Genomic DNA, 26,962 nt, shown 5'->3' with positions numbered 1-26,962 from the left:
TTGTGGGGGCAGACACATTAGGGACATTTAAGATTTCTTAAAACATGAACGATAGAGAAATGGGGGGCTATGTGGGAGGGAAGGGTTAGATAGATCTTAGAGCAGGATAAAATGTCGGCACAACATTGTGAGCTGAAGGGCCTGTACTGTGCTGTAGTGTTCTATGTTCTATGACAACTTGAGCTTCAGTCTCCATTGTTTGAAGCTTCCTCAAGAACATCAGTGTGAATCGAACAGGTCTCTATTCAAACCTATAGCCAGAGCTTTCCAGAGCCATCTAACACTTGAGCATGAAGTCAGGAGACACCCACAGTCTCTCCAGCATGCTGTCCCTCTGATCCGGTATTTAATTTCCAGTAATCTGCGTACCTGTAGATGAGTCTGCCCCGGTCTCTGGGATTCATCCTCCCCCACTCGCCAGCCTCAAAGGCTTCCTTCGCTGCGGCCACAGCCTTGTCCACATCAGATACCTGGGCCAGGGACACCTTGCAGATCACCTGGGCCAGAGACAGGGAGGGTGAGAGAGGGTGGGAGGCAGAGGGAGGGGAGGAAGCAAGATAGATGGGGTCAGGGGTGAGAAGTAGAGAACATGAGGTGGGGGGAGGGAGAAAAAGTGAGAGGCTGGGATGGGAACTGAGCAAAACAGGGAGATCGGGGACAGAGTGGAATAGTGGAGGGACTGGAGAGCATGGTCAGGGAATCTCACTAAATCTCTCTCTCTCTCTCTCTCTCTCTCTCTCTCTCTCTCTCTCTCTCTCTCTCTCTCTCTCTCTCTCTCGGTCCCTCTCTCTCACAGTCACTTTCTCTAACTCTCTCTCTCCCTTTTGTGCTCTCAGTCCCTCTCTCTCTTTCTCTCCCAGAATCTTTCTCTCTCTCTCTCTCCTCCTTTTGCACTCTCTGTCTCTTTCTCATTCTCTCTCTCTCTCTTCCTCTCTCCCTCTCTCTCTCCCAGAATCTTTCTCTCTCTCCCCCCCCCTTTTTGCGCTCTCTTAGTCCCTCTGACTCTCTCTCCCCCTTTTGCGCTCTCTCCCCCTTTTGCGCTCTCTCTCTCTCTCTCTCTCTTTGTCTCTCTCTCCAACCAGTTTCTCTCGGGATTCTGAATGAAACCCACGCCAGGGACTCACTGAGCCATCGGTCGGATTGATGGCGTTGTACCAGTTCCCTCCTTCCGCATCCACGAACTCTCCATTGATGAAGGCTTGATGCGGCATGCGGATCGTCAGGTTGTTGATGTTCATTTCAATCTGTAAACCCCAAAAACAGGAACAGTTTGAATCATCAGCTTCGGCAGAGGGGAAGCCACGTTTCCTGACCACCCAGGGCATTTCAGAAGTCTGGAGTGGAAAGTCTCATCTTGAGAAAGATGTGGCAGAGACGGAGAGACTGAGAGAAGGGGATGGTGCCCTTACAGGAGACTGGGTGGGAGGGGGTGGCTGAGGGAGCTCTGGGAGTCTGTAGGTAGATAGTCACAATCTCTATCCAAGGGTAGGGGAGTCTAAAACTAATGTAGGTCCCAGAGGTTTGGAGCAAGGATTGTTCCATGTAGGAAACAAAAAGGCCTGTGTAGCTCGGGCCCATGCGAGTGCCCACGGTTACACCTCTGATTTGTAGAAAGTGGGAAGAATCAAAAGAGAATTTGTTGAGGGCGAGAACAAGTTCAGCCAGGTAGGTGGGAGTGCAGGCAGAGGGGAACCCCAGAAAGAAGCCGAGGGCTTTAAGACCTTCCTTTTATAAGATCTCTTTATTAGTCACATGTACATTGAAACACACAGTGAAATGCATCTTTTGCGTAGAGTATTCTGGGGGCAGCCCGCAAGTGTCGCCACGCTTCCGGCGCCAACATAGCACGCCCGCAACTTCCTAACCTGTACGTCTTTGGAATGTGGGAGGAAACCGAAGCACCCGGAGGAAACCCACGCAGACACGGGGAGAACGTACAAACTCCTTACAGACAACGTCTGATCTGAACCCGGGTCGCTGGCGCTGTAAAGCGTTATGCTAACCGCTACACTACCATGGCTGCCCTATGGGTGCGGATAACCCTGATGGGGGCTGGAGGTGTAGGGAGACTGGACATACATGAGGGTCCGAGGGAAAGGTCCCCTCTGGCTGCAGTCATAGAGTCAGTCCCACGGCATCTTCAGCCCACCACGTCCCTGCTGACATTTACTCATCTGAACTAATCCCATATGCCCACATTAGGACTGTATCCTTCTACACCTTGCCTGTTTAAGTGTCTGTCTCAATACCTCTTAAACGTACTGACTGTATCTGACTCCACCACATCCTCTGGTAGTGAGTTCCAGATATCAACCTCTCTCTGGGTAAGAGACTTATCCTCAGATCCCCTTTAAACCCCCTTCCTCGCAGCTTAAACCTTTGCCCTCTTGTTTTTGATACCCCGACCATGGGAAAAGGGTTCTGACCGTCTACCCTCTCTATGCCCCTCAGCCTCCTTGGCTCCAAGGAAAACAAGCCCAGCCTGTCCACTCTCTCCCCATAACTAAACCCGTCCAATCCAGGCAACATCCTGGTGAACCTGCTCTGCACCCTCTCCGGCACATCCACGTCCCTCCCACAGTGTGGTGACCAGAACTGCACACAGGGCTCCAAGTGCGGTAAACCAGTGTTTTGTAAAGTTGCAACATTACATCCTAACTTTAATATTCTTTACCCTGATCCATGAAGGCAAGCATGCTGTACCCCTCCTTCACCATCCTATCTACCTGTGTTGTCACTTTCAGGGAGCTGTGGACTTGAACCCCAAGGTCTCTCTGTTCATCAACATTCCTTAGCGCCCCACCAGTTGCTGTACATGCCCTATCCCTATTTGACTTCCCAAAATGCATCACCTCACACTTGTCTGAATAAAATTCCATCTGCCAATGCTCCCAACTTTCTATCCGATCTACGTCCTGCAGTAGCCTGAGGCAACCTCCCTCACTATCCACAACACCACCAACTTTCACATCATCCGCAAACTTGCTAATCACGCCTTGCACAATATTCCATTTGGAGAATGAAGCTACCTGTGCACGTATGCAGCAAGACCAGGACTGAGCTAAAAGTGGCCAGACCACTCACCTACCACAAATGCCTCGACATCCCCGGGACCCCACCACCTCCCCTTGCTCTGCAGTAACCATCTGAAGCTTCTCTGACTGCCCCTGCAAAATCTGCGGTCTCTAATTCAACAAAGGGCAAGGGCCGCAGGGGCTGGGGAGCACCACCACCTGCAGGTTCCCCTCCAAGGTGCACACTTGGAAGTATATCGTCACTTCACCATCACTGGGTCTAAACCCTGGAACCCCCTCCCCACCAGCACCTTCCCCAGAAGGACTGCTGTGGTTCCAGAGGGAGGCTCACCCCCACCTTCTCAATGACAGGAAGTGTGTTGGCCACCAGCAATGCACACATCCCATAAACAAATAAAAGAAGCTCAGTCCAGGGGGATCAGCAGGCAAGCAGCCGTGGCCTCACATTGCTGGCTGGCTGTGGTGGCGCGACGCCTTGGTCCTCAGAGATTACCTGCCCCGAAACCAGGAGAAACCACAGGGGAGGTTAGTTCACCCAATGACCCCATCAGTATCAGAACGTAGGGAAATAGGACAGGACCAGGCTGTCTGCTCCCCCATTCATCAAGTTCATGGCAGATCTTCTACCTCAGCACCATTGTCCAGCACCACCCCAATCGCCTTCCATTTGCTTCATGCCCAGAAATCTATTGATCTCTGTCTTAAATAAACTCAGTGACTCCACAGGGAGAGAGTTCCAAAGATTCACCACCCTCTGAGTGAAGACATTTCTCCCCACCTCTGTCCCAGACAGTCGACCGTTATTCTCAGACTGTGCCCCTGGTCCTGGTCCCCTCAGACAGGGAAGCACCGTGCTCAGCCAACCTTTCAAACCCTTGGATAATTCGGTGTTTCAATGACATCTCCTCTCATTCCCTCACTCTAATGCACCCCGTTATATAGAGCACTGGATGGGGTATTGAAGGGTGAGGGAGAGTGGGATCAGACTGGATGGGGTATTAATGCGAGTGGGCAGTGAGGGGGAGTGGGATTGGGTTGGGATCATTTCTATGCTGGCACAATCTATGATTCAAAAATGCTTTCAAAGCATTTCCTGAAATCATGTGGGAAAAGAAAACCTTGTGGTGCGCTGGTCTTTCCTCGGCAATCGCACCTTATGACCTTCAGCTATTCTGATTTTATAGGTTCTTTTGGGAATCGATAAGTTGGTCACAGAAACTATTCCCCGGCACACATTGCACAGGGTACTAATGGAAGCTCCACGTACATAGTCTATCGCCAGCTCCTCTTCCTCGTCTTCGCCCCGGAGCTTCCTCACGATCTTCTGCATGAAGTCCTCGAAGGTGGTGGCCATGTAGACATCTTCATTCTGTAGTTGAAGACCACATTTGAGCCTGATCTCTTCCACCAGCCTATGTACAACAAGGAGGCTCAGTTAGAAGCAGTCCGGTGTGGGGGGAGTGGGGGCTAGGGTGTCTTTAATGTTCAACTTAGTTTCCTAAATTCTAAACTTCCCAAATGTGCCTCACCTTTCTCCACCCACCCTTACAACTCTCCGAGATTGTCCCACACCCCTAACTCAAGTCTCTTGAGCATTCCGGTTTTACTCGCTGTCTCATTGGTGGCCCCGCCTTCAGTTGTTCCTGATCTCTGGAATCATCTCCCTGGGCCTCTCCACCATTCCTTCCTTCATTGAGGCATTTCTCCAAACCTATAAGCATTTGGATTTCTGTATTAACATTCGCTTGCGTGGCTCGGGGTTAAATTGGATCTGATTTACACTCATGTGAACATTATCGTTGTTGAGGGGTCGTATTGGTTGTTGAGGGGTCGTATTCTGACTGGAGGTCGGTGACCAGTGGTGTACCTCAGGGTTCTGTACTGGGACCCTTACTATTTGTGATTTTTATGAATGACCTAGATGAGGAAGTGGAGGGGTGGGTTAGTAAGTTTGTGGATGACACGAAGGTTGGGGGTGTTGTGGATAGTTTGGAGGGCTGTCAGAGGTTACAGAGGGATATAGATAGGATGCAGAGTTGGGCTGAGAAGTGGCAGATGCAGTTCAACCCGGATAAGAGTGAAGTGGTTCATTTTGGTAGGTCAAATATGTTGGCGGAATATAGTCTTAATGGTAGGACTCTTGGCAGTGTGGAGGATCAGAGGGATCTTGGGGTCAGAGTCCATAACATGCTCAAAGTGGTGGCGCAGGTTGTCTCTGTGGTTAAGAAGGCGTATGGTGTATTGTCCTTCATCAATCGGGGAATTGAATTTAGGAGCCGTGAGGAATTGTTGCAGCTATATAGGTCCCTGGTCAGACCCCACTTGGAGTATTGTGCTCAGTTCTGGTCACCTCACTACAGGAAGGATGTGGAAGCCATAGAGAGGGTGCAGAGGAGATTTACAAGGATGCTGCCTGGAATGCGGAGCATGCCTTATGAAAGCAGGTTGAGAGAACTCGGCCTTTTCTCCTTGGAGAGACGGAGGATGAGGGGGGACCTGATAGAGGTATATAAGCTGATGAGAGGTATTGTTCGGGTAGATAGTCAGAGGCTTTTCCCCAGGGCTGAAATGGTGGCCACAAGAGGACAAAGGTTTAAGGTGCTGGGGAGTAGGTACAGAGGAGATGTCAGGGGTAAGTTTTTTACTCAGAGAGTGGTGAGTGTGTGGAATGGGCTGCCGGCAACAGTGGTGGAGGCGGATACGATAGGGTCTTTCAAGGGACTGTTAGATCGGTATACGGAGCTGAGTAAAATAGAAGGCTATGGGTAAGCCTAGTAATTTGTAGGGTAGGGACATGTTCGGCACAGCTTTGTGGGCCGAAGGGCCTGAATTGTGTTGTAACTGTTCTACGTTCTATGTTACTTCCACATTATAGACACAATATAAACTTCAGTAACAATACAAGTGATTTCTGCCCTTATCACAGGAACAACTTTCACTGCACTCCTGCATGAAGGTGTGGTTGGCTCTTCAGGTTATAATTAACCAGTCAGTGCAAGAATCTGATGATGATTCAGCAGAAAACAAATCAAAGGACAAAGAGTAACATTTATCATTCCCCGTATAAGTGTTGCATCAAATACACAGGCCTCTTGTGATAACATCAGACAAACACAACAGGCCAGAGCCATTGCAGAGAGAGTCATTTTTATTAATGACTAGGATGAGGGGGTAGGAGGGTGGGTTGGCAAGTTTGCAGATGACACAAAGGTTGGTGGTGTTGTGGATAGTGTGGAGGGCTGTCAAAGCTTACAGAGGGACATTGATAGGATGCAGAGCTGGGCTGACAAGTGGCAGATGGAGTTCAATCCGGAGAAGTGTGAGGTGGTACACTTTGGAAGGACAAAATCCAAGGCAGAGTACAAAGTTAATGGCAGGATTCTTGGTAGTGTGGAGAAGCAGGGTGATCTGGGGGTTCATATCCACAGATCCCTGAAAGTTGCCTCGCAGGTGGATAGGGTAGTTAAGAAAGCTTATGGGATGTTAGCTTTCGTAAGTCGAGGGATCAAGTTTAAGAGCCGCAAGGTAATGATGCAGCTCTACAAAACTCTGGTTAGACCACATTTAGAGTACTGTGTCCAGTTCTGGTGGCCTCATTATAGGAAGGATGTGGAAGCATTGGAAAGGGTGCAGAGGAGATTTACCAGGATGCTGCCTGGATTAGAGAGTATGGATTATGAGGAGCGACTAAGGGAGCTGGGGCTTTACTCTTTGGAGAGAAGGAGGATGAGGGGAGACATGATAGAGGTATACAAAATATTAAGAGGAATAGACAGAGTGGACAGCCAGCACCTCTTTCCCAGGGCACCAATGCTCAATACAAGAGGGCATGGCTTTAAAGTAATGGGTGGGAATTTCAAGGGAGATATCAGAGGGAGGTTTTTTACCCAGAGAGTGGTTGGGGCATGGAATGCGCTGCCTGGGGAGGTGGAGGAGGCAGGTACATTGGTCAAATTCAAGAGATTACTAGATAAGCATATGGAGGAATTTAAAATAGAGGGATATGTGGGAGGAAGGGGTTAGATAGTCTTAGATGAGGTTTAAAGGTCGGCACAACTTGGTGGGCCGAAAAGGGCCTGTATTGTGCTGTACTGTTCTATGTTCTATGAACCTGGGCTAACGTCTTGCTTCAGAGGGCAGACAAGTCAACGAGAGTGCAGCAGGGCAGGAGTCACAAGTTGGCCCAGGTTGTGAGTGGAGAGCAGGTTGTCTTCCCTAAAGGACTAGTGAGTTATTCCCAGGTTCTTAGAGTCATTGAGTTGTCCAGCACAGAAACAGGCACTTCAGCCCATCACATTCAGGCCAACCCTTGTACTTATCTACACCAATCCAGTTTATGTGCACTAGGACTATATCCTTCCATGCCTTGCTTATTGAATTGCCTGTCTAAATGCCCCTTTAACCTGATGTTTGTACCTGATTGCACCACCTCCTCTGGCAGTGCACTCCAGATCTCCACCATTCTCCATTTAAAAAACTCCTCTCAGATTCCCTTTAAATCTCCCTCCTCTAAGAAACTTCATTCACATTCTCAAACTGCTTTCCTTTTTCATGTTCTCTGGATCATTAGTAACTTAACTACCTCTCCAGATGCATCCCGGCTTGGTACGGCAACTGCTCTGCCCGGGACCACAAGAAACTGCAAAGAGTTGTGGACACAGCTCAGCACATCACGGAAACCAGCCTCCCCTCCATGGACTCTGTCTACACTTCTCGCTGCCTCGGTAAAGCAGCCAACATAATCAAAGACCCCACCCACCCCGGACATTCTCTCTTCTCCCCTCTCCCATCAGGCAGATGACACAAAAGCCTAAACACGTACCACCAGGCTCAAGGACAGCTTCTATCCCACTGTTATAAGACTATTGAACGGTTCCCTAGTACGATAAAATGGACTCTTGACCTCACAATCTACCTCGTTATGGCCTTGCACCTTATTGTCTGCCTGCACTGCACTTTCTCTGTAACTGTAACACTTTATTCTGCATTCTGTTATTGTTTTACCTTGTAAGACCTCAGTGTACTGATGTGGTGAAATGATCTGTGTGGATGGCAGCAAAACAAAGGTTTTCGCTGAACCTCAGAACATGTGACAATAATAAACCAATTTACCAATTGTGTTCTATGTGCTCCTTGCTGGGTTTCTACTAAATCCCACTCCCACCATCTGCCACTTCCCTAAATATCGGGACTGTTCTAGAACCAGTTTCATAAAAGCCAAAGAAAATCAAAAAAACTGCAGATGCTGGAAATCTGAAATAAAAACAGAAAATGCAGGAAATGCTCAGCAGGTCAGGCAGCGTCTGTGGAGGGAGAAATGGAGTTAAAGTTTCAGGTTCATGATCTGTCATTGGGGTCAATGAAACTCCGAGATTTCTGAGGATGTTGCCGGGACTCGAGGGCCTGAGTTACAGGAAGAGGTTGGCCAGGCTGGGTCTTCATTCCTTGGAACATAGGAGAATGAGGGGCGACCTTATAGAAGTGTTTAAAATTATGAGAGGCAGAGATAAGGTGGACGGTAACAGTCTTTTCCCCAGGGTAGGGGAGTCCAAACCTAGGGGCATAGATTTAGGGTGAGAGGGGAAAGATTTAAAAGGGCCCCGAGGGGCAACTGTTTCACGCAGAGGGTGGTGAGTGTGTGGAACGAGCTGCCAGAGGAAGTGGGTGAGGGAGGTACAACAGTATCATTTAAGAAGCCCTTGGATAGGTACATGGAGGGGCGGGGTTTGGAGGGAGATGGGCTGAACGCAGGGAACTGGGACTAGCTGGGTGGGCACCGTGGTCGGCATGGACTGGTTGGGCCGAAGGGCCTGTGTCCCTGATGTATTGTTCTGTGACCCCGTGGACCTGCTGAGTGTTTCTAGCATTTTCTGTTTTTTATTTCACAACGGCCAATGATATCTGCAAGGTCCCAGTGCTCTCACAGCGTTAGCTTCAGCCCAGTGGTGGGAACTTTGCTGTGTCTGGATCAGAGGGCAAGGTCCAGATGCTGAGATTGTCCAGCAAGAAGCAATGCTCAGCCCCCAGCGCTTAAACCAGTGTATCTGGAGGCTTTAGTGGGAGCTTGCTGTGCACGAAGTGGCTGTCACGTTTCCTGTCATGCAACAGTAAAGCATTTTGCAGCATCCTGAGGGTCATGGGTCTACCTGTCAGCAGAAGCTTACTGTCTTCCAGAATTTATGTTCTGTGTGTTGCCTGTACCTACGTGCCTGTGCACACGGCAATAAACTCGACTCGGCTTGACTTACATGCCCATCAACTTCCCCCAATTCTATTTTTTCCACTTACCAACACCAGAGGAAATTTATAGCGGCCGATTAACCCCACCGACCCAGATGTCTTTGGGATGTGGGAGGAAACCGGAGCACCAGGGGGAATCCCACGCGGTCACAGGGAGAGCGTGCAAACTCCACACAGACAGCGCCGGAGGTCGGGATCAAACCCGGGTCTCTGGGGCTGTGAGGCAGTGGCTCAACCCGCCATGCCAGCTCTTGGATCCACCACCATCCCAGCTCTGAGCCTCCCAGATCACACAAATGAATGAAACAAAAACTTTAAAAATAGAGTTTCAATCAGTTCTGCTTTTCCAGACGCTGAGGCGGGGACTTCAAAAGCGCCCAGCGCCCCAGTGAGCCTGTGGCAAGGGTTTACCTGACCACATCCATTGACGCAGCTCCTGACTTGAAGAAATCAGTGGTTTCCACAATTTCAGCCACATTGGAGAGGATTCCCTTCCAGACAGCCTGGAACCAAGGAGACATAGAGCAACGTTAAACATCAGGAGGAGATGCAGGTGTCAGCATCAGAGGTGGATCCATCAGAGAATCGTACATTGGGGTATTTTCCTTTAAAGCTCCCATCACACACTCCCGGGGTCAGACACAGGGTGAAGCTCCCTCTACACCGTCCCATCACACACTCCCAGGGTCAGACACAGAGTGAAGCTCCCTCCAGACCATCCCATCACACACTCCCATGGTCAGACACAGGGTGAAGCTCCCTCTACACCGTCCCATCAAACACTCCAATGGTCAGACACAGGGTGAAGCTCCCTCTACACCGTCCCATCACACACTCCCAAGGTCATACATAGGGTGAAGCTCCCTCCCCCAGAACAGTTGTAACCCACTCAGCTGGCGACCACAATCCAGGAGACTTTGTGTTGTAACTATCCACACACTGTCCCCGAGGGCAGCACAGCCCCTCGACCTGAGCCAGGAACACTCCGTCACCATCTCCCTCCACTCCTCTCCCTCTCGAGGGTTTGTCCCCCTTCCCCGTAAACCTTCCCTGCTATTCCCCTGACGGAGTGCACTCCACATCCCACCCGCTCTCTGGGAAAAGGAGCTCCTCCCAGATTCCTGACTACATCAGCCCTGGGCTTTTTAATCACTTACTCGAATTTCCTCTTTGACCTTCTTCTCCTCTTCAGTGAACTCCAGTGAGGAACTCTCTGCGGACGAGAAGTACTTTGAGGCCGGAATCATTTTCCCATCTTCAAACTGGAGATTTTTCACCAACAGCTGGAAAGCAACCACAGTGTTTGAGGAACGAACTGGATCTTGGGGTGAAACAGCTGGGTGAGAATCCCAGATGTTCGTTGGTGACCCATCCACTGGCAAACATCTGGACCGGCCCCCACCTTCCGCCCAGCCCCTCCCCCTCCACCAGTCAGATACCAGAGTTTTCCGGTGAAAGGACTCTTACCATTTTACCATCATTGCCAAAGAGGACCAGCCCGTTCTTGCCGACAACAGCGGGTTTATGTGCCCCGGGGATGTCCAGGGTCTGTCCCTGGGGAGGACCACTGTCCAGCAGGGTTGAGCCAAAAAACGTCAGCTTCTGAAACAAAGGGAAGGAACATTTTGTCACATTGTTCTGCCCACCCACAGGAACAGGAGGGGTCTTTAGCTCCCCCAACCTGTTCTGCTATTCACGGAAATCGTGGCTGACACAGGCCAGTCTATCACGGAAACCTGCCTCCCCCCTCGGGAGAGCAGGCAGCATATTCAAGGACCCCTCCCACCCTCATCATTCTCTCTTCTCCCCCTTCCCATCGGGCAGAAGACACAAATACTTGAGAACTCATACCACCAGACTCAAGGACAGGTTGTAGCCCACTGTTAGAAGACTCTTGAATGGACCTCGTGTGTGATAAACTCTTGACCTCACAATCTACCTCATTATGGCCTTGCACCTTATTGTCTGCCTGCACTGCACTTTCTCTGTAACTGTGACACTTTACCCTGCATTCTGTTATTGGTTTCCCTTTGTACGACCTTGAAGTAGTTTTGTACGGCATGATCTGTCTGGATGGCACGCAGTTTTTCACTGTACCTCAGTATATGTGACCATAATAAACCTTTCAGACATTCCCCTTAATTCCTTTGTTTAAGAGAAGTCTGTCGGACTCAGGGTTGCACTGACAATTGGCCTGGTACCAACTGCCAGGTGCAGAGGAGAGTTCAGCACCCCCACCACCCGCTGTGTTTACAAGTGGTTCCTCATGTCATTGTGGCAAGTCCACAGCCCTGCCCCCAAGTTTCTCTCGAGATGAATGTTGTCCTCTCTCTCCTCTGAAAATATTGATCCAAGGTAATTAGAGTTGCAGAGAAGGTACAGCACAGAAACAGGCCCTTCAGCCCACCACATCCATGCTGACCTCTTTGCTCATCGACACCAATCCCACTTGCCCACATTAGGACCGTATCCTCTGTATCTTGCCTGTCTAAGTGTCTGTCTGAATGTCTCTCCAACGCAGTGACTGTATCTGACTCCACCCCCTCCTCTGGCAGCGAGTTGCAGGCATCACCCACTCTCTGCGTAAAAAACCTTCCCTCAGATCCCCTTTAAAACCCCTTCCTCTCACCTGAACCTACCCCTCTTGTTTCTGACACCTCTACCGTGGGAAAAAGATTCTATCTACTCCATCTATGTCTCATAACTTTATAACTTCTGTCAGGTCACCCCTCAGCCTCCTTCGCTCCAGGGAGAACAGTCCCGACCTGTCCAGTCTCTCCCCATGACTGAAGTCCTCCAAACCAGGCAACGTCCCGGTGAATCTCCTCTGCACCCTCTCTAGCACATCCACATCCTTCCCGCAGTGTGGTGACCAGAACTGCACGTACTGCTCCAAGTGCAGTCTGACCAGTGGTTTGTAAAGCTACAGATTCCCAGTTCTTATATCCTGTGCCTCGACCTGTGAAAGTAATCACGCAGGTGTCCTTTTTACCTGCATTTGTTGCCACTTTCAGGGATCTATGGATTGAACCCCAAGGTCCCTCAGTTCATTGACATTCCTTACTGCCCTACCATTTACTGTGTATGTTCCACACCTGCTTAAGTACCCACTGACTTCCCAGTTGGCTGAGACATTTTCTTTTATTTTCAATCATTTCGATTCTTTTCTCCGTGACCTGAAGGTTGAGTAACAATCTGGTTGAGGGGACCCAGAGGCAATACTTCTCTCCACCCCTTCAACATGCTGGGCACCTTGCAGCTTCAAAACCTCTCAAGAGGTTCAGCTCCATCGAGGACAAAGCAGCCGCTCGATCAGCACACCATCCACCCCCCTAAACACCCCCTCCCTCCACCACCGGCGCACAGTGGCTGCAGTGTGCACCGTCTGCAACAGGACAGCACCTCCAAAACCCACCGCCTCTCCCTCCGAGGGCAGCGGGTGCAGGGGAACACCACCACCTGCAGTTTCCCCTCCAACTTACACACCACACGGAAATATATCGCTGCTCCGTGATCGTCACTGGGTTGAAATCCTGCAACTCCCTCCCCATCAACTGCTCTGCAACACGGCTTGGTACGGCAACTGCTCTGCCCGGGACCACAAGAAACTGCAGAGAGTTGTGGACACAGCTCAGCACATCACGGAAACCAGCCTCCCCTCCATGGACTCTGTCTACACTTCTCGCTGCCTCGGTAAAGCAGCCGACATAATCAAAGACCCCACCCACCCCGGACATTCTCTCTTCTCCCCCCTCCCATCGGGCAGAAGATACAAAAGCCTGAAAGCACGTACCACCAGGCTCAAGGACAGCTTCTATCCTGCTGTTATAGGAACGGTCCCCTAGTACGATAAGATAGACTCTTGACCTCACAATCTACCTCGTTATGAACTTGCGCCTTATTGTCTGCCTGCACTGCACTTTCTCTGTAGCTGTGACACTTTATTCTGCATTCTGTTATTGTTTTCACTTGTACTGCCTCGATGCACTGTGTAGTGAATTAATCTATACGGACAGTTTGCAAGACAAATTTTTCACTGCACCTCGGTACAAGTGACAATAATAAACCAATTCCAATTCCCCCAGCACCATGGAGGCACCTTCACCAGAATGACTGCAGTGGTTCGAGGGGCAATCAAGGGGCAGTTAGGGATGGGCAATAAATGCTGTCACTGTTGTCAGTGACGCCCAGGTACCCAAAAAATGAATTAAAAACACTATCAGGCATTCTTCTGAACTTCCTGAAATGTTCACCGACTGGATGGAGATTCTTTGGATTCCTCTCCCCACCAGACTGTGGGGCTGAGGCCCACACTACATTCAAGACAAGGGGAGACAGTAAGAAACTTCCCGCTGTGGCAGAGGTTCCCAGGACCAAAGGCCAGGCGTGAAGGTTTAGAGGGGATCTGAGCAGGATTTTTGTCAACCAAGGAGGGGTGCCACCTGGAGCAGACTGCCTGAGGGGGTGGTGGAGGCAGACACTCTCACAGGCTTCAGGAAACATCTGGATGAGCACTTGAATCACCAGGCCGTGGAAGGGCTGACAAATGGGGTTAGTGTCGATACATACTCGATGGTCAGTGTGGACATGATGGGCTGTGTGATTCTGTGACAATGATAGATTTTTGATATCGGGGGATTTGCGAGATATGGAGTTAGTGCAGGGACGTGGTGCAGAGATGTGATCAGCTGAGGTCTTATCAAATGGCGAAGCAAGCTCGACGGGCCAAATGGCCTACACCTGATCCTACTTATGTTCTTGTGAAGTTGGATTATCGGTGCCAATCTTCTGCTGAGTACTTACGTGCCCGTTAACCTCTGACCAGGCTCCAGGGACCTTGTCATTGCCTCGGATCCAGTTGTGAATGGCCTCGGCTGGCTGGTCCCAGTTAATCTACGAGCAGAGAGATGAGTGAGCCACCAGTTCCCTGGGCAGTGGATCACCATCGCTGACTGCCTCAGCATCAGCACTGCCTACGGCTGCCCCATGTCCACACCGGGACTGAGACCATTCACCCATCACCTGTCTGTTGTCCTCCCCACCCACCCACCTCCACAATTCTCCACCAAATCCCCACCCTGCCTTCTGATCTCCCCATGACTCCAGCACATCCAACAGTCTGTGTGCATCCTCATGTGGCCCACTGCCCTGTGTCTAATAATGTCCCGTGTGGTTTGTAAGGATGATTACTACATTACTGACCTCAAACAATGTCACGTGTTCAGGCAACAATTAATCTACAAACCTCCTTGGTCAGTAAGTAGTTCATTTCTACGCTGTGTCACTGATAGTCACTGGGTAACCCCCTTCCTCAACACGCTGTGTCAGAAACTCACAGAGCATAAAAACAGGCCCTTCGGCCCAACTGGTCCATGCCGACCAAGATTCCCATCTACACCAGTCCCACTTGCCCGTGTTTGGCCCAGATCCCTCTAAACCTTTTCTATCCATGGACCTGTCCAAGTGCCTTTTAAATGTTGTTAATGTACCTGCCTCACCCACTTCCTCTGGCAGCTCGTTCCATATACTGACCACCCTCTGGGTGAAAAAGTTGCCCCTCAGGTTCCTATTAAATCTCCCCTCTCACCTTAAAACCTGTGCCCTCTAGTTCTCGATTCCCCAAACCTGGGGAAAAGACTGTGCGCATTCACCCTATCGATGCCCCTTGTGATTTTATACACCTCTCTAAGATCACCCCTCATTCTCCTACACTCCAATGAATAAAGTCCCAGCCTGCCCGACCTCTCTCCATAACACAGTCCCTCGAGTCCCGGCAACATCCTCGTAAATCTCTTCTGCACACTTTCCAGCTTAAAGGTATCTTTCCTGTAGCAGGCTGACCCCCTTCTGTGCTGCTGACTGTATCTGCATTGAAAACAACCTCACTGAACAGGAGTAGTTGTTAACTAGTTTGGAACGGGGACCTTTGCATTTTCCTTCTTCTGAATGCCCTCGTACGTGGCTCCATCTTCAGGCTGTTTGATCCTCGGAGCCTTCTCCGCTGCGATGAGATCCACGGATTCTACCTGGCAACAGGCGAAACACAAATCCTCCTGAGGAAGGCCACTGCACGACACGTTAACCCTGTCTCTCCCTCCATGGACACTGCCTGACCTACTGAGTGTTTCCAACACTCCCTGCTTTTGCTTCAGATTTCCAGCTCTGGCCAAACACTACTCATCCCACATCCAGCTGATGATTCAGGAGCTGAGATCACAGGAGCAGGGGTAGTCCACTCGGGCCCTCTAGCCTATCCCACCATCAATGTGATCACGGCTGATCTGCCCCAGGCTGTGTCAGTTCCCCATCGCCCTCAGTTCCCCAATCATTCCAAAAGGTGTCCAACTCCTCACTGAATACCTCTGGTGAAGCAGCCTCCATACCCCTCCAGGATAGGATCCCAGAGCAGCTGTTGGATACAAGCAGTACACAGCTGGAGCAGCTAGTCACCTCCACATCAGTGGCTTGTAGGTTCAAGTTCCAACAAAGCATCTGGGCTGCCCATCCAAGTGGTGTATAGTAGCACTGTTGCACTGAGGGACCGTCGCACTGTCGCACTGTGGGAGGGGTGATACTGAGAGAGGGTCACACTGTGGGAGGGGCAGTACTGAGGGAGTCTCTCACTGTGGGACGGGCAGTACTGTGGGAGGGAATTGTTGTGTGTTGCGTTAGCAGGTGTAGTGTAGCGTTGTGTGTGTGTTTCATTGGTATTAGTTTGCATTCTCTACTGTAGTATGTCGTTGCGTAGTTTCTTCTTTTCTGTATTAGATGTCGTGTATTGACACTGGTTGTCTTTTTGTAGTGCTTTTAGCGAATAAATGTTTATATAATAAAAAAAGGGGTGGTACTGAGCCCGGCGCTGTTGGTTTTCGGGCACCCGGTGCAGCGCGGGGCAGGGCACGCGGAGGATCTCCTGGTGGGTCTTCTGCTGGGCCTGGCCAAGCTGGCCATCCACAGGACGCGGCGGCGGGCGGCCGAGGGTTCCAGCCGGTCGGCCTGCCTGCCCGTCTTCCGTGCTTATGTGCGCACGCAGGGGTCTTTGGAAAGGGAGCACGCTGTCTCCGCGGGCGCCCTGGCCAAGTTCCGCACTCGGTGGGCCCCTCAGGGGATCACATGTGTCGTGGACGACACCAATACGATTTTGATATGAAGTATTGAGTGTTGTGGTGGGGGGCGTAGTGTTGCGCGGGTATTAGTTTTGCCCAGTTTCTTTCTGTATTAGATGTACTGTATTTGATGTTGGGTGTTTTTTGTAGTGCTTTTAGTGAATAAACGTTTTGTACAAAAAAAAGGGGCAGTACTGAGGGAGGGTCACTGTGGGAGGGGCAGTACTGACAGATGGTCACTGTGGGAAGGGCCATACTGAGGGAGGATCACACTGTGGGAGGGGCCATACTGAGGGAGGGTCACACTGTGGGAGGGGTGGTACTGAGGGAGGGTCACACTGTGGATGGTTCTTGGTTTTCAGGAGGTTCCTGGGTCCAATATTTCTTGCTCAATCAGCTTCACGTCAGTTTATCTGGTTATACCATGGTCGCCTGTGGGATCCTGCTGAAACTTCCTACACCACACAATTCACTCCACATTTCAGTCCCTCACAGGCCTGCACTCCCTCGGTGTTCCCCACTCTCTGCCACTCGTCTCTCGGACGCTGACACGATGATTCCCTTTGGAACAAGGGAAACACAGCTCCAGAGTGAAGGGCCAGGAGAGGAGGCAGAGGTTCTGTTCTCGAGGGCCGCGCAGTCCTTGGCATACCCTATGGCAGGAGCTGTGGAGGCAGGGGACACTGCAGCTATCCAAGGAGAGGCAGATTGTGGACCTAAGGCAGCTGGGGCTACAGGATACAGGAAGAACCATCGAGTTAAGGTCATGATCACCATCGGCTCGTGAACAATTGGATGACAGAACTGGTTTGAAGGGTGAATGGCCTACTCCTGTCCCTTATGTACCATTTCTCCCACTCTCAGTTTCTTTCTCAATCTTCCTCCGTCTCACTCACTCTTTATATCTCTCCCTCCCTCCCTCTCTCCCTCCCTCCCTCCCTCTCCCCTCCCTCTCTCTCCCTCCCTCACTCTCCCCCCTCTCTCTCCCTCCTCTTTCACTCTCTCCCCTCTCCCTCCCTCCCTCACTCTCTATCCTCTCTCTCTTTCTCCCTCCCCCTCTCTCTCCCTCCCTCACTCTGTCCCCTCTCTCTCCCGCCCCTCTCTCTCTCCCCCTCCCTCCCCTCTCTCTCCCACCCCTCTCTCTCTCCCCCTCCCCTCTCTCTCTCCCTCCCTCCCCGTCCCTCCCCCCCCCCTCTCTCAGCATCCCTCCCTCTCACTCCATCGACTGACGTGGGCTAGGCCTGCTGTATAAGGTACTGCAGATAGTACACACCATGGCTTTAATTCCCTCAGGGAAGAGGAATCGCTTGTACAGGGTGTTGATGGTATCATCGGGAAACACTTCGCACTCTCTCTGCATGAGAATGGGACCTGTGTCCAGTCCATCATCAGCCCAGAAGATACTGAACCCTCCTTTCTTGTCTCCGTGGATCAGTGTCCTGGGAAAAGAGGAAGTCAGTCTGTGACCAGCTGGTGTTGACCCTGCTGAGCCAAAGGCCCTCAATCCCTCCCCCAGCCCACTGCAACGTGTCAGCAGGGTCACTTCAGTGAATAACAGGGTTAACGTTTCAGGTCAGAAGGGTCTTTGAGCTGAAACATCAACTCTGTCTCTCTCTCTCTCCACAGATGCTGAGTGTTTCCTGCAGTTTCTGTTTTTATTTCAGATTTCCAGCATCTGCGCCACACTGAGTGAATGAACGTAGAAAAACCCTATTTAGAAATGTTAATTTATTGGGTACGCGTTTACCTCGGTCTTCACAAGCTGTGGAAGTTGCTGGCAGTGCCAGCATTTATTGCCCATCCCTAATTACCCTGGAACTGAGGAGGTGGTTAAAGCCGTCCGCACTGAAATCACGCACAGGACAGACCGGGTAAGATGGCAGATTCCTTCTCCTGAGTGGCATTGTGAATCAGCTGGGTTTTACAACAATCCAGTAGTGTTGTGCTCACTACAGTCTCATTCCAAATTTATTTAATTATTTGAATTTAAACTCCCAGCTGCCGTGGTGGGATTCGAGCTCTCCTCACTTGATCCAGTTTATGCTGCTGGATGTTGGTCCAGTAACCTGTCAAATAAATATGTCTGGAGCTCTCACCCTAATTGTAAAGCAGTGCCTGTGTGTGTGTGTGTGTGTGTGTGTGTGTGCGTGCGTGCGTGTGTGTGTGTGCATTCATCCAAATATAACAGTTCTCTGCTCCATTCCCCCGACCCTTTGCACCTCACTGTGTGACACACTCAGCTACATCCCACCCTGGAACGAAGATCCTCCCGTTGACCGTTTCTGCTCTGGTTTCTCCACCCTGTCCCTGGAACTGAGGTCTCTCATCCCAGGATATTTTCTCGGTACCCTCCCGGACCTGACCCCTTCCTGAAGTGCAGAACTGGCCACAACCCTCCAGCTGGGAATCCAGTGGTCTGCACCCATTCACCAGCAACCACTCACCAGCACCCACTGACCACACTAACTGACCGCAACCACTCGCCAGCACCCACTGACCACACTAACTGACCGCAACCACTCGCCAGCACCCACTGACTGCACCCACTGACCGCACACACTGACCGCACCCACTGACCAGCACCCACTGACCAGCACCCACTGACCAGTTGATGGCTGAAGCCCCCCTGTGCCTGGGCAGCAGGGAGGGGTGGTAAATGATGGATCCGTGCTTGGGGAAGTCGATCACCTCCATCGGGATGAACTGGGAGCAGAAGGGCAGCACGTTCAGTTCGGCCCCGAGGCTGGAGTACTCCCCCACCACCTCGGGGATGGCCTTCCCTTTCACCCTCCACCGGGGGTACTTGAACACTGGCGTCCCATCCTTCACATTCTGCCTGGGGGGGGAGAAGATCGTTGTGGTCACTCGAAGCGCCTCGAACACAGTCAGAGGCTGCCCTCGCTGCGGCCCCAAAGGGCAAACTGTATCCCCCACCTCAGGGCAATAACACAGGCAATTCAGCCCCTCATTCCATCCCTAGACATGCCCCTCCATCCCCAATCACCACCTCCCTCCATTCCCCTCCCCTTTTGTTGACCCACCTTCCCCGTACACCCGTCTCTGCTGCTCCCTTGACCCACCCCCCCCCCCCCCCCCCCATCTCTCTGGGCAAGACGATTCTCCTCAATTCCCAACTGGATGTATTAGGGACCACTTTAGTTTAAAGTCTCGCTCTGGAGCAGGAAGGTTTTCTGCCCCATTAACCCTTTCCCAGTTTAATGGTCACCCCTCGAACGCCTGCCTTCAGGACAGGAGCCCCATCCTGGCTGGGAACTGACCTGTGACACTGTTGGAACATCAGCTCCCAAGTAGTCTTGCGAGTTCAGGCAACATGTCAGTGTTGAGTGTGGAGGGGACAACGTGAGTCAGGGTTGTACTGTTCCATCACCTCTGAGGGTGAGGGTGTCACTGGCAAAGGGCAGCATTACTCGACAGGAAGGGGGTGACCACCTTGGGAAGATGCTGGTGACCCAGTACAGTCCCTCCACGGTGCTGTTGGTGAGGGAACTAGACCCAGCCACAAAGATCGACCGGCAATGTGTTTCCAAGAAAGGAGAGTGGGACAAGGGGAAGCTGCGGGTGGTGGTGTTTCCCTGCCCCCGCTGCCCTTGCCCTTCTGGGTGGGAGAGGTGGGGGTTTGGGAGGTGCTGTAGGGGCAGCCACTGTGCGCCGGCGGTGGAGGGAGTGGTTGCTCTTACGGTGCCTATGGTAGGGCTGAAGGGTGTAGTGACCTCGAGGAGTGGAAGATCTGGAGGAGGAACCTCCCACTGACCTGCTCCTGCAGACGCAGGAGATGATTCAGCATTAAACCAAGGCCCTGGTTGTCCACACAGGTGAACAGAGATCTCACAGCAACTCTGGTGGAAGGGGGGGGGGGAGAGTTCTCCCTGGTGGCCTGGCTTCGTTTTACCCCAACCTACAACATGACAAGGTGGATGATCTGACCATTGACACATTGCTGTTTCTGGGATCTTGCCATGTGCTGGCTGACCGCCGTGTTTCCAATGGCTGACCGTCAAGTATTTCATGGACAATGAAGTACTTTGGATAATCCTGAGGTACTGGAACAGCCCAGGGATGTGAGCTGCATCATTCACTGCAGGAGGAACCCCACCCACACCCCCAGATCGACCTCCTGCTGAAACCCCCACAGTAACCAGAGTGAGGACCTTTGTCCCATGTCTGAGGGGAATGTGAACCAAAGAGTGACAGGCAAGGTGCCAACTTGCTGCACCACCCAACGCCCTCCCCCGTCTCCCAGTCTTTGGACCTTGGCTCCATCCATTCCACTGTTCACGGCCTAATCATTGGATAATCAAAACACTGTTACACCGGGACACTGTAGCCCGACCCCTTCCCACCGAGATTCTCTTACATCAGCCTCCCGCCCTAGACCAGCACCCCTCCCCCGGGACACTGCACCCCAACCCCTTTCCACCGAGAGTCTCTGACACCAGCTTCCCGCCCCAGACCAGAACCAACCCCCCCCACCCCCGCGGGACACTGCACCCACCTCCCACCACCCACCCTCCCCCCGGGACACTGCACCCACCACCCTCCCACCCCAGACCAGCACCCCTCCCCCGGGACACTGCACCCACCACCCTCCCGCCCCAGACCAGCACCCCTCCCCCGGGACACTGCACACCCACCTCCAGCCCCAGACCAGCACCCACCCTGGGACTGCACTCACCAAGAGCATCCTCCTTCCCATCCTTGTCCGGGATTGTGAATATTCCAACTATCTCGTGTCCCGCCTTTTTCAATTCCTTGTACACCTCTTGGCCGAACAGGCTTTGTCCAATCACAGCGATCTTCATGCTCCTTCACCAATCAGCACGCTTCTGTTGAGACTGATGTGAACCAATGACCAGAAGGTGCAACAGAATCCAGCAAGGAAACATTGAACACTGCCTTCTCCCCCCACCACCCCTCCCCTCCCCTTCCCTCGCCACCCTCCACCCGACCACCTCTCAAACCTCTACAGGCTGTCAAAATCTGTGCTCACAGGGACACAGGAGGTTAGGATCAGGAGGAAAGCACTCAGTATGATCAGTTCTCCAGGCCCCTTCTGCGCCAGTTCCCATCACCCTCAGAAAGGTATCTCCCTCCTCTTCAAATTCCCTCGGTGATCCTGCCTCCACATCCCTCTTTGGCTAGAGATTCCCCACCCTCTGCCAGGAGGTTCTACACACCTCAGTTTTAAATGACCGGCCTATAACCTTCGTTCAAGCCCCTCATTCAAGACTCCCCCACCGTAGAAACATCGCAACATTTCCCCTCCCAAGCCTCCTCAGGATCTTCTCTGTTTCAATAAGATCGCCTCTTGTTCTTCTAAACTCCAAAGAGTACTGCTGTAACTCTTTTAGCCGTTGAGATCGGACAACCCTCTAATCCCAGAATTGGTCTGCTGAATCCCTGCCGGACCACCTCCAGGGTTAGTACATCCTTCCTTAAAGAAGGGGGCCAAATCTGTGCAGACCCTCTGGCAGGGACGTGTACCAGCCACACACTGAGCCTCCAGTCCTCTCCCTCTCTCCACGAGCAACTCGTCTTTTGTACCAGCAGCTCTGGAATTCTCTCCCCCAACCCTGGACCTCTCCAACTCTCCTTCCGTCACGTTATTACAAAACCGCTCTGCTTTGATACGCCACTGGCTGTTGATGGGTTAAAATGCAAACTGTTTATGACGAGAGGTGTGAAATGTGTGGTCAGGCTGTGACCAATGCGTTGGAGCCTTGCTGTAGTTTGTGTTCCACAACAAACACATGGAGACAACAGAGAGACTGTGGGATAGTGTGTGGGCACCTATGAAACTTCAAACAACTGTACTGTTTCTTTAGGAGGGACACAGCGGGTCGAGCCGCTGCCTCAGAACTCCTGTGACTCAGGTTTGATCCTGACCTCCAGCGCTGTCTGTGTGGAATTTGCACGTTCTCCCTGTGACCAGGTGGGATCCCCCAGGTGCTCCAGTTTCCTCCCACATCCCAACGACGTGCAGGTCGGTGGGTTGGTTGTCTGCTCTAAATTGCGCCGGGTGTGTAGGTGAGGGGTAGTATCTGGGTGGGAGGGGTGATGGGGATTTGGGGAGAATAAAATAAGGAGATAAATGTCAGTGGTGTAAGTGCGTGGTTGATGGTCGGCATGGACTCAGATGGGCTGAAGGGCCTGTTTCTGCGCTGTGTGACTCTAGGTGATCATTGCTCAGCAGCTTCCTAACAGGAGAGGGGCAGAGAGGGTCACAGTGAATGGAAACAGTGTACAGTGCGCAGTTAGTGAAGGTCTCAGGGCTGTCGCAGTGGGCACAGTGATAATCAGAGACCCCTCCCACCCCAGACATTCTCTCTTCTCCCCCCTCCCATCGGGCAGAAGATACAAAAGTCTGAAAGCACGTACCACCAGGCTCAAGGACAGCTTCTATCCCGTTGTTATAAGACTATTGAACGGTCCCCTAATACGATAAAATGGACTCTTGACCTCACAATCTACCTCGTTATGGCCCGTGCACCTTATTGTCTGCCTGCACTGCACTTTCTCTGTAGCTGGGACACTTTACTCTGCATTCTGTATTGTTTTCAAAAATAGTGCTGGAGGAACTTGGCAGGTCAGGCAGCATCTATGGAGGGAAGTAAACAGTCGACGTTTCAGGTCGAGACCCTTCATCAGGATCTTGGCTTGAAACGTCGACAGTCCATTTCCCTCCATAGATGCTGTCTGACCCGCCGAGTTCCTCCAGCATAGTTTGTGTATTGCTCCAGATTCCAGCAACTGCAGAATTACTTGTATGTCTGTTTCTGAATTGTTTTACCCTGTACTACCTTGATGCACTGTGTAATGGAACGATCTGTAGGAACAGTGAGCAAGTGTTTCATTGTTCCTCGGTACGTGTGACAATAATAAACCAATTCCAACAGTGAAGGGTTCAGGGGGTCGAGGTGGGCACAGTGTGGGGTTCAGGGCAGTGAAGGTGGGCACAGTGTGGAGTTAAGGGGGTCGAGGTGGGCACAGTGTGGGGTTCAGGGCAGTGGTGAGCACAGTGTGGGGTTCAGGGCAGTGAAGGTGGGCACAGTGTGGGGTTAAGGGGGTCGAGGTGGGCACAGTGTGGGGTTCAGGGCAGTGGTGAGCACAGTGTGGGGTTCAGGGGGTCGAGGTGGGCACAGTGTGGGGTTCAGGGCAGTGGTGAGCACAGTGTGGGGTTCAGGGGTCGAGGTGGGCACTGTTGTGGGGTCAGGGCGGTGTGCGGGCGCAGTGGGGGGCACGTGGGGGGGAGGTGGGCAGGGGGGCAGTGAGGGGGCAGTGGGGGTTGGGGGCAAGGTGGGCAGTGTGGGGGGGCGGGCGTGAGGGCATGGGGGGGCAGTGGGGCAGTGGGGGGGGGGTCAGTGGGCAGGCAGTGGGGCGTGTGGGGTTTCAGGGGGTCGGGTGGGCACAGTGTGGGGGGCGGGGCACAGTGGGGTTCGTCGGGGGGGGGGGCAGTGAAGGTGGGCACAGTGTGCAGTTAAGGGGGTTGAGGTGGGCACAGTGTGGAGTTCAAGGCAGTGAAGGTGGGCACAGTGTGGGGTTCAGGGCAGTGGAGGTGGGCACAGTGTGGGGTTCAGGGTTCCGAGGTGGGCAGTGTGGGGTTCAGGGGGTCGAGGTGGGCACTGTGTGGGGTTCAGGGCAGTGAAGGTGGGCACAGTGTGGAGTTCAAGGCAGTGAAGGTGGGCACAGTGTGGGGTTCAGGGTGGTGGAGGTGGGCACAGTGTGGGGTTCAGGGTTTCGAGGTGGGCACAGTGTGGGGTTCAGGGGTCGAGGTGGGCACAGTATGGGGTTCAGGGGGTCGAGGTGGGCACAGTGTGGGATTCAGGGGGTCGAGTTGGGCACAGTGCGGGGAATGCCAGTACGAGGAGTCTGAAGCTGTCGGATGAGGTGCCAGGGTTAATGACTGAAGTAGAATTCCTGGGGTGGTGGAAGCGAGGGTCGAGCAACCCCCGAACCACAGCGGCAGTCAGTGCACACACTCACTGGACTGGTGCGCCCAGCTGGACCTGGGATTCTCAGCTGGAATTCTGAGCAGGAGCTCCGGACTTCAGTCGGCCAGGCCACTTGATCCCGAACGCTAGAGCTGGAACCTCTCGTCCCAGGAGTTCTGGAACAGGACACGTTAATGAATATATCTCTGCAATTCAATGTTCAAATGTCCTGAAGCACTCAGAGTTTATGATCTGCAGAGTTCTAATCACATCACTGCCCATCCCTGACTGCCCCTGGAGACAGTGGGGGTGAGTGACCTCTGGAACCACTGAAGTCCTTCTAGTGACGGTGCTCCCACAGTGCTGGTGGGGAGGGGGTTCCAGTATTCAGACCCAGTGACGGTGAAGGAACGGCGATGTATTTATGTCAGGATGGGGTGTGACTGGGAGGGGAAGCTGCAAGTGGTGGTGTTCCCCTGCCCCCGCTACCCTGGGTGAGAGGGGCGGTGGGTTTGGGAGGTGCTGTCGGGGTCGCCTGGGTGAGTAACTGCAGTGCATTGTGCAGACAGTGCACACTGCAGCCCCTGTGCGCTGGTGGTGGAGGGAGGGGGAGTTTAGTGGTTGGGTGGGGTGCTTAGGGGGTGGGTGGAGTGGTTAGGGGCCTGGATGTTTGGGGGGTGGGTGGGGTGTTTAGGGGGTGGGTGGGATGGTTAGGGGAGGGGTGGGGTGTTTAGGGGGTGGGTGGGGTGGTTAGGGGGTGGGTGGAGTGTTTAGGGGGTGGGTGGGGTGGTTAGGGGAGGGGCGGGGTGTTTCGGGGGTGGATGGGGTGTTTAGAGGGGCTGGGGTGCAGATACAGCAGCTGCTTTGTCCAAAATCTGCAGGTGCTGGAAATCTGAAAAGAAACGAGAAAGTGCTGGAAACACTCGGCAGGTCGGGCAGCGGTTGTGGCGAGAGACTCAGTTCACAGCTGGGGGACACAGTGGCAGCAGGTGCGCCCACTGCCTCCCAGCCCCAAAGACCCGGGTTCGATCCCGACCTCCGGTGCTGTCTGTGCGGAGCTCGCTCGTTCTCCCTGTGACTGGGTGGGGTCCCCCGGGGGCTCCGGTTCCCTCCCACATCCCAAAGACGTAGTTGGGGGGGGGGTCAGTGGGTTAATTATTGACTGTAAATTGCCCCCGGTGTGTGGGTGAGGGGTAGAATCTGGGGGAAATTGATGGGAATGTGGGGAGACTAAAAATGGGATGAGCGTGGGATTGGTGCAAATGGGGGTAGGTGGCCAGTAGAGACTCGGTGGGCCGAAGGGCCTGTTTCCTGCTGTGTTCTCTGTGACCGTCCCGGGACCCTTGGATGGGAGTTGCTGGTCCCAGCTCCCTGCCGACCGCCGGGGTCCCCCGGACTTTGGGGAGAGGGGCATCCCCGGGCCACTGACACTGACCAGCCCCTCACTGCGAGTCTGCCCCCAGCTCCGACACGCCGGTCCCTCTGCGGGAAATACTCCAGCATTTCACAAATCCGCACCGTTACCGCAACACCAACCCCACAGCCGGCGCCCCAAGCTCAGGGGAGAGGGGTGGGGGGGGGGATCTCCGGGTGAAACTGGAACCCGGTTATAAATAGCCAAACCACAGCAGCGTCGACTCCAACCCGAGCAAACAAGCTGCAAAGTGTCCGCAAAAACTCGGCGAAGAAACAAAGTCTCCTCAAAGTGCTGGGAGTGCGGAGGGAGGGCAGGGGAGGCGATCCGGGCGGGGGGCTGTCCCGGGCCGCTGTGGCTGGGAGTGAGGGTCGGGACAAAGGGCAGGGAGCGGTCAGTATGGGGCCGCAGACCCGAGTGTCCGGTTACTGCAGAGTCTCAAGCCCCTGACTCCCCCCTTGCGTTGCCCGGGGTGTGAGGGGAAGCGAGCAGGGACCGTGGAAGGCACTCACCGTCTCGCCCGCCCGGAGTGTGAGGCGCAGGAGCCGAAGGGAGGGAGGGAGGCGCTGGTTTGGCACCGACCCAGAGCGAGAGATTTCCACACTGGCTGCCAACCTGTGACGGCCACTGCTCCCGGCTCTGGAAAGCAGCCTGTTTCCACCCCCTGGCCAAACCAGCTCTTCTGCTGGGCTCAGCTCTACTCCACCTTTCCAATATGGTTTAGAAAATTATCTGAGGCGCAGTCAGTCCCAGGGTGGAAATGTCAAATACTAGAGGTCATGGCACTGAAAGTCAGAGCGGGAAAGTTCAAAGGAGATGTGTGGGGCAAGTTTTTTTTAAACAGAGAGTGGTGGGTGCCTGGAACGGGCTGCCAGGGGAGGTATTGGTTTATTATTGTCACTTGTACGAGGTACAGTGAAAAACTTGTCTTGCAAACCGATGGTACAGGTCAATTCATTACACAGTGCAGTTACATTGGGTTAGTACAGAGTGCATTGATGTAGTACAGGTAAAAACAGTAACAGTGCAGAGTAAAGTGTCACAGCTACAGAGAAAGTGCAGTGCAATAAGGTGCAAGGTCACAACAAGGTAGATCGTGAGGTCATAGTCCATCTCATTGTATAAGGGAACCATCCAATAGTCTTATCACAGTTGGGTAGAAGCTGTCCTTAAGTCTGGTGGTACGTGCCCTCAGGCTCCTGTATCTTCTACCCGATG

General features: G+C 52.8%; 1 protein-coding gene across 1 annotated transcript in view; it reads right to left on the bottom strand.

Moving 5' to 3' along the window:
• The window catches only part of aldh1l1 (aldehyde dehydrogenase 1 family, member L1), a 57,239-nt gene extending 30,888 nt beyond the window's left edge, over positions 1-26,351 (bottom strand). The window contains exons 1-13 of the mRNA XM_052018130.1: positions 26,257-26,351; positions 24,383-24,506; positions 21,058-21,234; positions 18,987-19,204; positions 17,655-17,820; positions 15,200-15,301; positions 14,079-14,168; positions 10,743-10,877; positions 10,433-10,558; positions 9,687-9,778; positions 4,303-4,447; positions 1,125-1,244; positions 370-497 (exon numbers count right to left, since the gene is read on the bottom strand). Coding sequence (XP_051874090.1) covers positions 370-497; positions 1,125-1,244; positions 4,303-4,447; positions 9,687-9,778; positions 10,433-10,558; positions 10,743-10,877; positions 14,079-14,168; positions 15,200-15,301; positions 17,655-17,820; positions 18,987-19,204; positions 21,058-21,201 — 1,466 coding nt within the window. The 5' untranslated portion in view covers positions 21,202-21,234; positions 24,383-24,506; positions 26,257-26,351. The remainder of the gene's footprint in view (positions 1-369; positions 498-1,124; positions 1,245-4,302; positions 4,448-9,686; positions 9,779-10,432; positions 10,559-10,742; positions 10,878-14,078; positions 14,169-15,199; positions 15,302-17,654; positions 17,821-18,986; positions 19,205-21,057; positions 21,235-24,382; positions 24,507-26,256) is intronic.
• Between the last annotated feature and the right edge of the window lie 611 nt (positions 26,352-26,962).

This window comes from Pristis pectinata, chromosome 6 (genome assembly GCF_009764475.1).
Source record: "Pristis pectinata isolate sPriPec2 chromosome 6, sPriPec2.1.pri, whole genome shotgun sequence".
In the NCBI taxonomy this organism is placed as follows: Eukaryota; Metazoa; Chordata; class Chondrichthyes; order Rhinopristiformes; family Pristidae; genus Pristis; species Pristis pectinata.
Note: the sequence above shows the minus strand (reverse complement) of the source record. Positions and strands in the feature narration are given on the sequence as shown.